The 12,627-nt window shown below is 45.0% G+C and overlaps 1 protein-coding gene across 1 annotated transcript in view; it reads left to right on the forward strand.

The window, feature by feature from the left end:
- The first annotated feature begins 9,627 nt into the window (after positions 1–9,627).
- The window catches only part of LOC146599483 (putative cation-transporting ATPase 13A5), a 36,057-nt gene continuing 33,057 nt past the window's right edge, over positions 9,628–12,627 (forward strand). The window contains exon 1 of the mRNA XM_085298676.1: positions 9,628–9,690. Coding sequence (XP_085154802.1) covers positions 9,628–9,690 — 63 coding nt within the window. The remainder of the gene's footprint in view (positions 9,691–12,627) is intronic.

Below are 12,627 nucleotides of genomic sequence, written 5' to 3' on the forward strand. Positions count from 1 at the left end.
AGGAAACGTGTCCAGGACAGTTGCACCTGATGGTGAAAGGACTGTCCCAGAGACATTATAAAAGAGGAAGAACTGACCCACTCCTACCCCTTTATTYTGTTTCTGACCAGATTTGGCTCGAATATACCAGAAGCATAAAAGCTGGCTCTAGTAGCATAAAGCCACTGTAATGGTTCTCCTGTCCCCTAACCAGCAGATGAGTGGCTGATGGCAGCTAGCTGTGAATGGAGTAGCCTGGAAAGAGTGGCAAAGCATATCCATGGTTGACACTCCCAGTGCTGCATCCTTCTTTTAAGCTGCATTATGCTGTCTGTAAGGATGGTGGATCTTCCTGATGACAAGTACTGAATTCAGATTCCAGCACTCCTACTTCCCTTCAGAGAAATCAGATAAAACTTGTTCCTGTTTGAGGCTGMTGAACACAAGCAGTTCCTTGTATTCCTACAGCTCCCAGAGCTTCAGATACCCTACCTCATATCTGGGGTTTGTTGTTCCCTTCTCTGTCAATGCTTTGCTTTCCAGAGCTGGAAGGAGCTACAAATAGCCAGAGCCTTCTCCTAGAAACATCCACTCTCACCACCATCATGTCTTTGCCTTCCTTGAGTGACCATGATGGGAGCAATGCAGAGCTCTTGCTAGCTCCCTGCTACTAGGCAACCCACTTGCACTAGGGGAGAGGGGTGGGACTTCCCAGAGCTATTCAAGGCTTTTTGGAGCCTCTCTATGCCTGGATTTTGGACTGAGAATCTGGTTCTGATCATGAAGATCTTTTTAATCCTCTTTTCARTTTAAATGATGTGGTACTTGCATTTTTCAGGTGAAAACTTATTGACCTATAGAGCAGAATGATTTCATTGTTTCACCTTGTTTCTGAGGAATATGTTCATCTGAGTTGTTTAAAAAAAATAGAATGAAATACATGGTATTGCAAATTATGTTCTCATTCTGTGAAGATACAAGACATGCTAACCCTTGTGGTGTGGAATTTGCTGGACTGGACTAAAGTGGGTGTTGCATAGCTGGGGTGCTGCCTCCCATCGGTCCCCAGTTTATCAGTGGTTAGAAATGGATATTCTAGGGCTTACTACTCTCAAGGGGCTAAAGCCTGAATTAAAAAGCTGTGAACCACAAACATAGCTGAGTCTCAGCATAATTCTGTTAATGTCTGTAACGCACTACTATAAGTAGGAATCTCTTACAATATGACTATGATGTTCTACTACTACTGACCTGGAAAAGACTCTGGGTTAGCAAATGGAAACAAACAGTTTCCATGCATGACAAAAACTCCTTGTTCAAGAATGTCTGGTTCTGCTTTCAAGGTCTCCTCTCTCCAGGAAAGAACACACCAACGAAACAATGATTCTTARTATTTCACAATTTTTCTTCATGCAGTGAAAGCCAGCTAGCCTGAGGGTTATGTGTCTCCGGGTCTGCTGTGAATTCTTGTCTTCTGTTGCACTCAATAAAGCTCTGRTGACCCTGGGCATTTCAGTCTCACACTCACATTAAAACTTCTGCAAGGCCACACAGCKCAGTACAAATCAGAAAAGGTTCACATTTGTTCAGGGCTAGTTTCCAGTTTGTAACAAAACCTATTAGTAGGGGAAGGCTAGAGATTTTAGCTCTTGCTCTATGCAGTCCTTGCAGCTTCAGAAGACACCACAAGAGCAGGCTAGTGGAGCTACTTCTGCCATCTTCTGTTCAAGATACAATAACAATTTCCATGGAAACTACACCCACTGTCCTATTKCTGAACTTCTGCACATAATAAATACATCGCTGTATGTGATAAACTGGCAGCTGCGATAGCGTTGTCAACTTGACAATCTCTATCACAATTGACAATAGTGTAGCAAAGTCAACTCTTGGCAAACCTGTGGCACTGGTAGGATCAACAAGATAAAGAGTACTTGCCTACTGCTGAAATACAGCTTTACCTGCAAGAAAATAGAATTAAGATGGTAGGTGGTATTTAACCTCTGCCACTATATAAGATACCAATCTTTTGTTCCAGCTGCCTACCTAAGTCCAATGTCTCCTATCATACTGGGGTACCTTTAACAAATGAGTTATTCTCATCTCCCCTCTCTGATGTCAACCACTGTTTAATCAGCAGAGCTTTGTGAGTGTCTCCAGTTCCACTGAGCTGCTTACTCAGCACAGGTCTGTGGCCATTAGGAGAAGGAGGATGTGACATATACACCCTTGCTGCAGACCAGCTCGTGTGCACACATCAATGCACATGTGTTCTGGTCCCTCACTTCTGATGAAAAGCCTGTGAGGGATCCAGTCCGCATCTCCATGCCAGGTTGGTTCCCTCAATCTTGTAGTGGGAAAGTATTTACCATCAGGAAGAGGAATAGCTCTAAGTTAAACTAGAAGCTTCAAGTGTGCTTAGGATTCTCTTCTGCATTTTGGATTTAGAGTCTCTCTTATTTGAGAGGTCCTGTATCTTTAGATATCAGGATGGCATGAACAGTAACAAGCTACTGCCTACTGGTATAGTCTGCTTACCCACACAGAGAGCTGCTGTGCCCTTCTTGTTCAACCTCACTTGTCTGTATGTTCAAGAGAGGCAGGTGCAGTGTGGCTATGCAGTTCGGTCTGACTGAACATGCTGCTTGACACTCCCTGCTTGCAACACTAACAGAACAGTAGAGGAACAGTGATCAAACTTGGTCACTGAATGAAACAAGATTTTTTGTAGAGGTGTTATAGGAGAGTTTTGAAAACTCTGAGTCTGCATAAAGGCAGGGACAGGCTGACAAGCCTGGATGTGGCCTCAGCAGTCCCTGCCCRCAGTACAAGCTATCCAAACAGAGATGAAAAAATTCCCTAGAGGACTGAAACCCAAGGCTCACTTTCTCCTTTTGTGACTGGCAGTGGATGCTGGTTAAATAGACCCTCAGTGATCTTTGCTGGCAGACACTGTCTACTCTGGTTAGCTTACTTCCTCTAAACCAAAAAGGCAGAGTCTCTGGAGCACAGCCAATCCACTGAAATGTGCGGCCAGTCTTATGGATAGTTTCAAAATTTAATTTTCCTTTTGAAATACAATTGCCCTAGTTAATGAAAGAAGAAAATCAGTTTTATTTTTGTCCTTCTCTTTTACTGATTGCTTGTTTGTCTTGATACAGTCATCACAATTTTTGTCTGTTCATCAGAACTCTAGAACTCAGTTTGTTGGCAACACACACAACCAAAGGAGGAACAAAGCTCACTCTAAAACACACAGACCCTCACCAATTATAGGTGTAGGTGTGCTATAATATTAACAAGCCCCAACCTTTTTCAGAAAGGTGTCTGATGCCAGCAAATGAACAGGATTTAGAGACTCACTATTCTTTTTTGTGTCCTTTAAGGTAAGTCTGCATGTTGGAAAAACAGCCCTGGTGCATTCTGCACCTGATACCCCACAAAACAGTGCTTACCCCCTCTCTAGCCCTTGTCTAGCTTGCAACCAGATGGCATGCAGTCCCAAAGCTAGCATGGACATACTGTACCATACGATGATTCAGGGCACCCAAGTAACCTGAAGTGGCATCTACACCCCCAAAACATGGGCTAATTGCCGAATGCACATGCAAAATGGCAATGCTCAAACTCAACTATGTGAGTTTGCTTCCTGATTGGCTATTGACCATAAGGACAAGAATCGTTTCCTAAGAAAGTAACCAAATATTAAGTGTTTCTTAAAGAGAAAGACTCGTCCCTGCTTAGGAATACCCCATCCACTATATTTTGTGACCAGTGACCAAAGGAGGTGTTGTTGTGGCAGGCTTGTTAAATTAATTAGTATTTTGTGAATGCCTTTGAGTGGCTGTTCCAGCTCACTGTAGATACAAGAAGTCATAGGGAATTGAGAAACAACCATAGAGACAAATTGCCGTTGATTTATATCTTGTTTGAATCTAACTACTAAACCTCTTCCTGGCTCACTAGCAGACATGGTTAGGATACAAGTGTCCCCTTCACTGTGCATTTGTGCCTAGCCACCTGATAGATAGCTCCAGGTAAAGGAGCATCCTACTTAAAGGAGAAATGATGCTGGAGAGAGAAAGAAGACACTTGGAGATCATAACAAGCCCTTTCTGAACCTGCAGATGACATGGGAGGTGCCAGATAGAAAGGGTGCTTTCATATCTGGGAAGCTGCTTAGAGAGCAGGATACACATGTTTACCTGATGTCTCATTACACCTCTCCGCATCCCACCCAACCCCACCCAAAGTCAGGTAAATCTGATTCAGTAGCTCTACCCATGTAAACCAGCGATGCTCCCTCAGCCATTCCTCAGGTGAACAAAGTTTTGCTAGAACTTCCAGTAGCATTCAGTTGCCACTCACATGCTAGAGAGGGTTTCTTGTCACCGTAAAACAGCAAAGCTCTGCAAAAGGTCACAGGAACTGCACCCATGGGCACTACTATTGGCCTTCAATTCCTTGGTCTGACTCTCCAGCCCTGCCACTCAGTTCCTCCTTGTGATTGCCGTTACACAGAGCACATTGCAACACCATATGCCAACATACACAAGGGCCTTGACCTCCATCTCAGGATGCTCTGTTGTTGCTACCATTAAACCTTCGGAGCCTTTCAGAGCACAAGCCAGACAGGACCAGTCCATCTTTTTGACCAAGCTGGTAGAATGAGAAATGTGGCCTTGACAGCCTAGAGCTTAAGTCCAAGGCTCTGAGCAGAACAGGCATCCATTAACCAGACCCGTCCTTCTCTGTCCCAGTGACCTGTCTGTTAGTGGAGTCAGSTAAGCGTATGTTTCAGGGAACAACATGGGGACATGTGGAGTTTTCTGTGTTAGGTTTGGTGGCCATGTCCTTGTGACAGAGAGAGTTTTTAAAGGGCTGAAGGCACAACAGTACTACTTGCAASGTTTGGGGATGTCAGTATTGCAAATGCCATAGGCTGATGATGTCTGCCCTCTGCTCTGCATCTGAAAACTTGTGCCACAGGGAATGGGCCCCGGCCACTGACAAGATCCTCAGCAGAAATGGAGAAGTCCCCAGGAGCAGCCCAAACCCAGCAGAAATGAGGAATGTCACATATGCACCCTCTATGCCCTGGAAGGCAGCTGGAATGAGTGGCTGATTACCAGCATGTATCCTGTAATGTGGACAGTGAATACTCAAGAACATGTTGTATTGTTACAGGCAAGGGACATTAAATGCTTGTTTTACCTACCCTTTAAACTCCTAGGGAGATGAGATTGCTTATTTGTGTGGAATAGTTTGTGCCTAATTAACTGTATAGTTTACATTGAACACAGACTGATTTATTTGTTGAAATAAATATCAATTTAATTATAAATCTATTTTTGCTTCTTTGGGGACAAAGGGTGCTATTTTACTACGTTCCGTAGATTGCCTACTGGTTTCTTCATACTTCAACAGAACCTTTTGGCATGGCTACAGCTTCACATTTCCTTGTGGCTGAATGGGCACCTGGTGCTTAAATGAAAGTAGAGCTTTATTAAGTGCACAAACAAGAAAAAAAAAAACTGAAGAACAGTAAGGTTGGTCTTGCTATACACAAATAAGGAAGAGAATTCAAGTTGTGAAATGTGGGAGGATAAAAAAGACAGGCTGCTCCAGCATGTCTCTCTCCTGTCTTTCCCCTGTGCCTCCTTTCATCATGTGCTGTGGCTGTGGGCAGGGAGCTTGTTGCCCTTTAGATTTGTCCGGCTCAGGATCTGCCAAGATGCCCTATGCTTGACTAAGCAGGTGAAGATGGACTGGTGTTTTCTGTCTCCAGGACCTATTCAAGGCTGGAGTTAAACTGGAGTGGTTTGGATTGCCCTCAGGATGGGTCTTCTTCTCTTCTGCCCTCCAGGAAAGCTAGAGGCACAGCTTTGAGGTTCAACATGTCAGTTAGGAAGGCTACGAGTGATTCATGGGCAAAATTTCAATCAGCAATCTTGCCTAGCATCTCAGGGGAACGATGGCAAAGGCAGAGCTCTGATCAAGTTCTCCAGGGCTCTCACCTTGCCCTTACTCCCCTTGCTGTCTGAAATACCTGACTGTGCTGTACATCTTCAGTGCCCGAAAAGTCAAGGCAGAGATCCAATAGACTCCAGCTACCTTCCCTGCACTACACCGCAGTCTCTCTCCTGCACATAGCTTTGCAAGGCGACAGTGCAGTAAGCCAATAAGGTAACTAAGTTGGCAGCCTGCTGTTTGGTTTGAGCCCAGCTTGGTGTAACAAACCCACTGTCAGGAGATGGAGCTGCTCCAGAGAGCTATATTGGAGCATTTTATACTCTTTCAGACCATCTGCATGCAAGTGCTGTGTTTTGTTTGCTTTACTGAAAACGRGTGTGTTTTACAGCAATTCTCCATCTCATCCAGCGAGTGAGTGTACACCTAAAGTGTCCCATCTCCACCACGCAGAGCAGCACTCTTCACCTGAGCTCTCCATGGATGAGCTAGCCCAGTACTGGGCCTGGCCCCCAAAGGGTGGCATCCTGTCTGAACTAACCCACTGTCCCCTCCAGCAGGGTGGCTCCGGACATGTGGAGTGTTATAGTGGTACACTACAAAACCTCTTTTACCCAAACTATGCATGGTGCCTGCAGATACCCAYTGAACATTTGACTTCTTTTGCTGTTATAAGGAAATTCACTGTGTTTACTAACAGCATGTTTCAGCCACAGTTCTCAAGAGACCAGGACGAACCTGGATGACTTTTAAGTTATCTGTCAGTTTTGTTCACTTGGCTCCATCACTTGTGGATAAGATGAATAATGCAGTTATTAAGGCTGTGGTCTATTTACAAGCTCTAGAGGTGTTAGTCTTGGACTTCTACTAGGACTGCACTCTGATAATCCACTCTGTGACAGCTGGGCACGCCTGGGTAGAGCTAGAATAAGAGTATTTAGAGTAAGAAGGTGACTGGTAAGGGTAGGACAATGGAGCAAAGGGTTCAAAATCAAAGCATGATGTTGCCTTTCAACGGTCTATGTTCAGCATTTCTACCCGGTTAAATGTTTTGAATAACTTAAGTGTTAGACACATACCACTTGTAAGTGTAAAYCAGATTGGAACCTAGTGAAGGAGACAGAGAAGAGTAGAATGATGGGAACATCAGAAGAAATGCAAAACCAGCAGGAAATAAGCAAGAAAAAGTACGGGTGTGACTGAATAAATATAAGTCCTGACTGACACTGCTGTGTCATGTTTACCTAACATAATCAAAATACAAGTACAGAGAACCAGTAAAACTACCATGAAAATAATACCTTACTTGAGTCACTGGAAGATTACAGAGGCTGTTGGCTAATATCAGGTGATCATTCTTCTCACCATGGGYTGCACTTTATCCCTTTGTGTATGAGCTTTTTGGCACAGGAATGTCCTTGGAGGATGCTATAGAAAGGGCAGAAAAGCCACTGCTACCCAGAACCTAAGAAATGTGCATTTCTTAAACAAGGGACTGGGATGACAAGGGAGCGTATCACATCCTAGAAGCAGCATGACAATGGCTGATGTGCAGAATATGAACTGTAAGGGTAAGGCGGGGGCAACTCCTGGACTCCCGGCAGGGACAGATACACAAAGCTGTGGTCGACGATGAGCGTTTATTACTTCTGTGTCTGAGCGGGGGTTTCCCAGAGATTTGCTAATCAAGACAACAACAACATGGGAGAGTCTCTGGCACTGCGGAGCATCAGTCCATGGTGAAGAACGATGTACTTTTTACACTTTTATGTACTATACACACGCTCAATAAGCATGCTGAGCTCACCACTAATCTTGATTGAAAGCCCAGGTGTAGTGCCACACCGGGATAGGCTCTGCTTCGTGACTATGGGTCAACATGCCCTGTTAATGCTCCTTTTCCAATTAAACTGTCTGGCTAGCTTCCATCACCTATCTCCTCTACGTTCTTCTGCATTTTCCCATACATGAACAATGTGGTGTACGAGCTTGCTGATGCCTTCTTGGATAACAGAAAGAAATGAAAGGAGACTATTTATTTATGCTGAAATATGTCTCACTTCAGTCTCTAGACAGTTAAGAATTACAATGGATTTTCTAGTACAAGGTTTCTTGCTAAAAATATATATATTTCCCCCCCCACACCACTGATTTTTTAGGCTTTTCAAGTGTTTGGTCCATCTTTGCTGATTCATGAGGTCTTGATGGATGTGGCTGCAGCTGGCAGAACCCCACAAAGATGGATCTGGTTGGAAAATGCAAAGCCTCCCCCAGGCAGACTCTTAGGATGCAGCATAGTGACAATTGCTCTTGGGTTATCCTGGGGCCTTTTCTTAGCCTGTTTCAAAGGCAAGAAGCATGAAAAAAATGGTTTCATTTCCATAGTTGTCTGTTTCCGGAAAGGTGCTTCTCTCAGTTGCTTGAGTACTTTCCAGGACAAATCTGCAGATTTTGAGAGACACAGAGGAATTTAGACATCAATCATTGCAGTCCCTGGACACTATTCTCTCTCCTACCTAGGAAAAGGAGAATTTGGAAGAATTCCTGATTTGCCATCAGTGGAGAAAAACATCTGTGCACAAGGACTATATCTCTCTATGGATTTTAAATCCCCTGATACCATCAGTGGTAGTGACTTTCTTTCCCCTGGTTGAGCCAAGAAGGGTTTTTAACAGTCTGAGCAAAGTCAGGGTTGTTGTTTCTATTTGCACAAATATGCACTTTTTATCATGGTAAAAGCACAGCACGTTTTCCCTGCCAGGATAAATGGTTGTTCTCAGACTCTGTAACAGAAGGAGAATGGGGGGGAAGACAGAACAATTTCAGGCTAATGCCTGAAAAACATCTCTGACAACACTGCGAACTGGGGTACAAGAGAATAGGAGAGACACAAAAGGGCTTCAAAGCCTGCCTGTAGCTCCTGCCCCTGCTGGAAGGATTGATGGTAGGAGCCCACTCTCTCTCTCTCTGCCCTGGTGCAGTTCAGATGTCCTGTTGATCAGCTGAGTTTCTCCAGATTAGTCACCCAGCCCCTTTGCTCTTTCCTTGTAATTTGAACATCTTGAACCAACATGCTGGTTTGAGACAAAGCCACAAGCAGTGGGGAGGGTGAGGCTAGACCTACATCTAAAAATCACTGCTCCATCATGCACCTTTACTGGTCTGAAACCAAATCTTGTCCCCAGGCTAGGTGCCTTTCTCTGGTATATTGGAAATAACCCCCAAACTAACATGGCTGCTCTGGGATAAGCTCTCCGCAGTCTTTGGCACTCTCCCACCCTTTCCCTTCTCATGTGTCTTGATTTCCTTTTGAGCTCTGCCCACAGCCCTCTGCCTGTCCGGCAGTGGAGTGGGTTCCCAGGGGCCCTCCCTCCCTTTGCCTCTGGTACTCTGCTCACAGCTTTTTCCACTCTGGCAAGCATATCAATGACAGGAGGCAGAGAAACAGGGATGTTACGTAAGCCAGATACTTAAGAGCTTTACATGTGAAGGTGGATTTTCCTCCCTCTCCTGTGAGCCTGGTAGGAAACGTATGTGCTGTGAGACGTTCAAAGGCAGCAGGGAGAACCGTGGTGAGAGCTAAACTTAACACTTCATTGATTCCAGGTCAATAACAGCACTTGATGTTGCTCGCTCCCAACCAGCAAGAACATCCAGAGCTGAAAACAACGCAGGCTGATGGACAAAAAGTTTTGGAAGGATCATTATATGCTTCTCAACAAGGATGAAGAAAATGAGCTGGTAAGGAGTGAGGGACTTTGCTGAGTTTGGATTTTCTTGCACATCCCTTTTCCCATAGGCTCATTTCTGATATGCCTCTGATTCCTCTTTGTCTTTGCTCCTCATAAGGAACAATCTCTTTGGCATAGTATTGGTGAAGGCAAAAGTCTGGATCAGTCTTTGCTGACTTAGAGACTAGTCTTTGCCAAGTAAAGACTAAGTGAGGAAAGTACCAGTTCAGTCCAAAGGCATGAAACATGGAAGAGATCTCCTTGCTCATCAGGTCAAGGAGGAGTGTTGCTTTCCCACTGTCTTTTCCACTGTCTATTCCAATCTAATTGTGTCTCTCTAATACAAAGCTATCCTTTCCCTTACCGGGTCATCGTATCATCAGAAAGCACATCACAGAAAAGATGCTTAAAAAGGAGTTTCATCCAGGATAATTCTCCAGAGCAGTGATTAAATCATTCCTCCTGACATGTTAGGGTCTTGTCTGATGCTTGACAGGTCTAGAAAGGTTGGGCAGAAGAGCAAAGTCTACTGCTACTCTTATGGCAGGAATCACTTGTTCTTCAACTTTTTATAGAAGCACTTACAGAGCAAAACTTGCTCTTAGAAGACTTAATTAGTGCTATATCGAATATACCTTCTGTCTTTGATTGTGGTGGTCATGTTTGTGCAGCAGCTTGAAATGGCTGTGCTGAAGGAGTGCCCTGCAAACATAGTGAAATGGAAACCTCCTCTACCTGCTAACACGTTGTGATTATAGTGATCCTAGTGAGGGTGGGAGGAAGACTTTCTCCTCAATAGTCTGTGCAGAGAACAACTGGAATCCACATATTGCCAGTGCACAGAAGTAGATGTCTCTGCACAGGTATGCAGTATCTGTATTTGCTAGACATGTGTATGTGATGCATGCATTGGAAGCACAGCAGCATGCTCTCCCCAAAGCCAGAGTCTTCTGTCCTCTGCACGCAGATTACAGCTAGCTGTTGCTTCCCAGCATCTCCACAATGTCATTATTTGCCCAGACCCAGAAACTGAGAAAGTACGTCCACTGTGGAGACACAGGTGCTCTGGGTTTGCACAGGTGATAGAGAACCTGTCTTGCAGCACACACCTGTGTCTCTACAGCAGGAGTCCTCGTGGGGGTACTAATAAGAGCAATGCTTCAGCTTGCTTGGTTTTCTTCAGTAGATATTTGCTGAGTTTTGCTGCTGATATGGGACACCCCTGAGCTTGCTTTAGTTAGGGAGCTTGGGGCAGTTATAGCAGCCTAGATTCAGCACAAGATTAAGATCTTGTCCTGGAAGACAGGTGAGGACTCAGCTAGTGATTTTCTGTCTATGTTGCATTGGTTGCTACAAACAGCGTCTTTCAGTGGAAGGTCATTAGCTGGCATGTGTTGGTGGCTGTCATGTATATTCCTACTAGCATAGGAAGCAGTGAGTGCACTGACTTTGTAAGGAGAACAGAACGCCAGGATGGGTGGATGAAATAAGGCTGTTGCCACAAGCAGTTTTTTAGTTGAGTGCCTGGGCTCCTCAGCTGAGCTGTACCCAAATCCAGGAGACMTCTCTCTTGCCCTGGCTGGCTAATGGCTGCATTTTTGCTGGCAGAGAAGAGCCCTGGCTCTGCCCTTGAAGCTGCTGAGGCAGCCTGCCTTATGTAAGGCATCCAACTTGGGCTGGGCACCGTTTTTCATAAGACTACTTCATAGCGTCCTGTTTGCTAGAGCAGTCTCATTTCCAGGTACTGTACTTCTGGAAAATATTTCTTAAAACAAACAGGTCCTGGCTTGGTAGGGCAGAGCAGCAATGAACTGTTAGTTCTCTTAGTTCCYGCCTTCAGTGCTCTCTTGTAATGCATGACTGTTAAACCTGCAGGTTCCGGGGATAGCCTGTRCTCTCTCACAGACTTCTTTTGTACATTGCCTGTGCTGGATGATCCAGCTGATAAGGGGTAGGACATGGGGCCAATAATGCCCTTTGAGATGCTAAGCAAGTGCAGTAGCACTAATTTGGGAATGATGAAGCTGCCGTTGGAATCTGAACATAGCCCAGCTGGTTTCACCAGGTTTCATTATATTGTTTGTGGTAGTCCATCAGCTGAAGGCATCTGGCTGGGTTTCACCTGGCTCTAAGTCTATATTTTCTTCTAAAGGTTCTTTTGGGGCCTCTCTGTGAGGATCACTCAGCACTTGCTTCTGAGGGGTCCTAGGTGACTGGGGAGCTATTTTTCCATCAAAGACTTGTCTACAAGATACTTTTCATGACTCCCTGTTGCTAATGCCTGCAGTGCTAAGGCTGGATGTTCCTTTCCACTYGTTCTGGACTTGAGGCCAAAACTACTGACTAGCCCCTACCAGGTCTCAAGGGACACTGGCTGGCTTGTGCACCTTCCAGAGCTGKCCGCTTAGGCATTTGCATATCGCTACTGACTGCAACGACTGAGGCTGCCTCTCCTGCCTCTCAGGGACTCAGGCTCATTCCTTTAATGACAAGACTGAGTTCAAGCTCAGCCTTGAGATGCAGGTTGCCCTGGGCAGACTGGTGAGGACCACGTGTGACCCAGCTGTGCTGGGGATCATACAGCCTGTGGGAAGGAAACACTTCTCCAGCAGCCTGAATGCAAAGAAATACATGTCACCGTATTGTCCCTTTAAAATCAGCTCCTTCGGACATTGTATTGTGTACCTTGATGGTTATCTTCCATCATGTGTTTGAGGCATATTCTGATTTCTCAGTTACATGCTTAACATACAGTCATGTGCTAGAGCATCTAGGCAGGAGCATGTGTTTAGTTCATGCTAGAAACCTTTGAATGATCTCAGTGCTGTCTCCCAGCCCTATGTTCAACCAGCTTTAATGAAGCAGCTCTTCCAAAGCCTTGGCTCCACCTTYGACTTCAGACTTTATCCCCTCTAGGCCTTTCTAGATCCTCTCCACAGCTGTGAAC

The sequence above is a fragment of the Rhea americana genome, unplaced genomic scaffold (assembly GCF_003343005.1).
Source record: "Rhea americana isolate MKP2758 unplaced genomic scaffold, rheAme1 scaffold_14, whole genome shotgun sequence".
NCBI lineage: Eukaryota > Metazoa > Chordata > Aves > Rheiformes > Rheidae > Rhea > Rhea americana.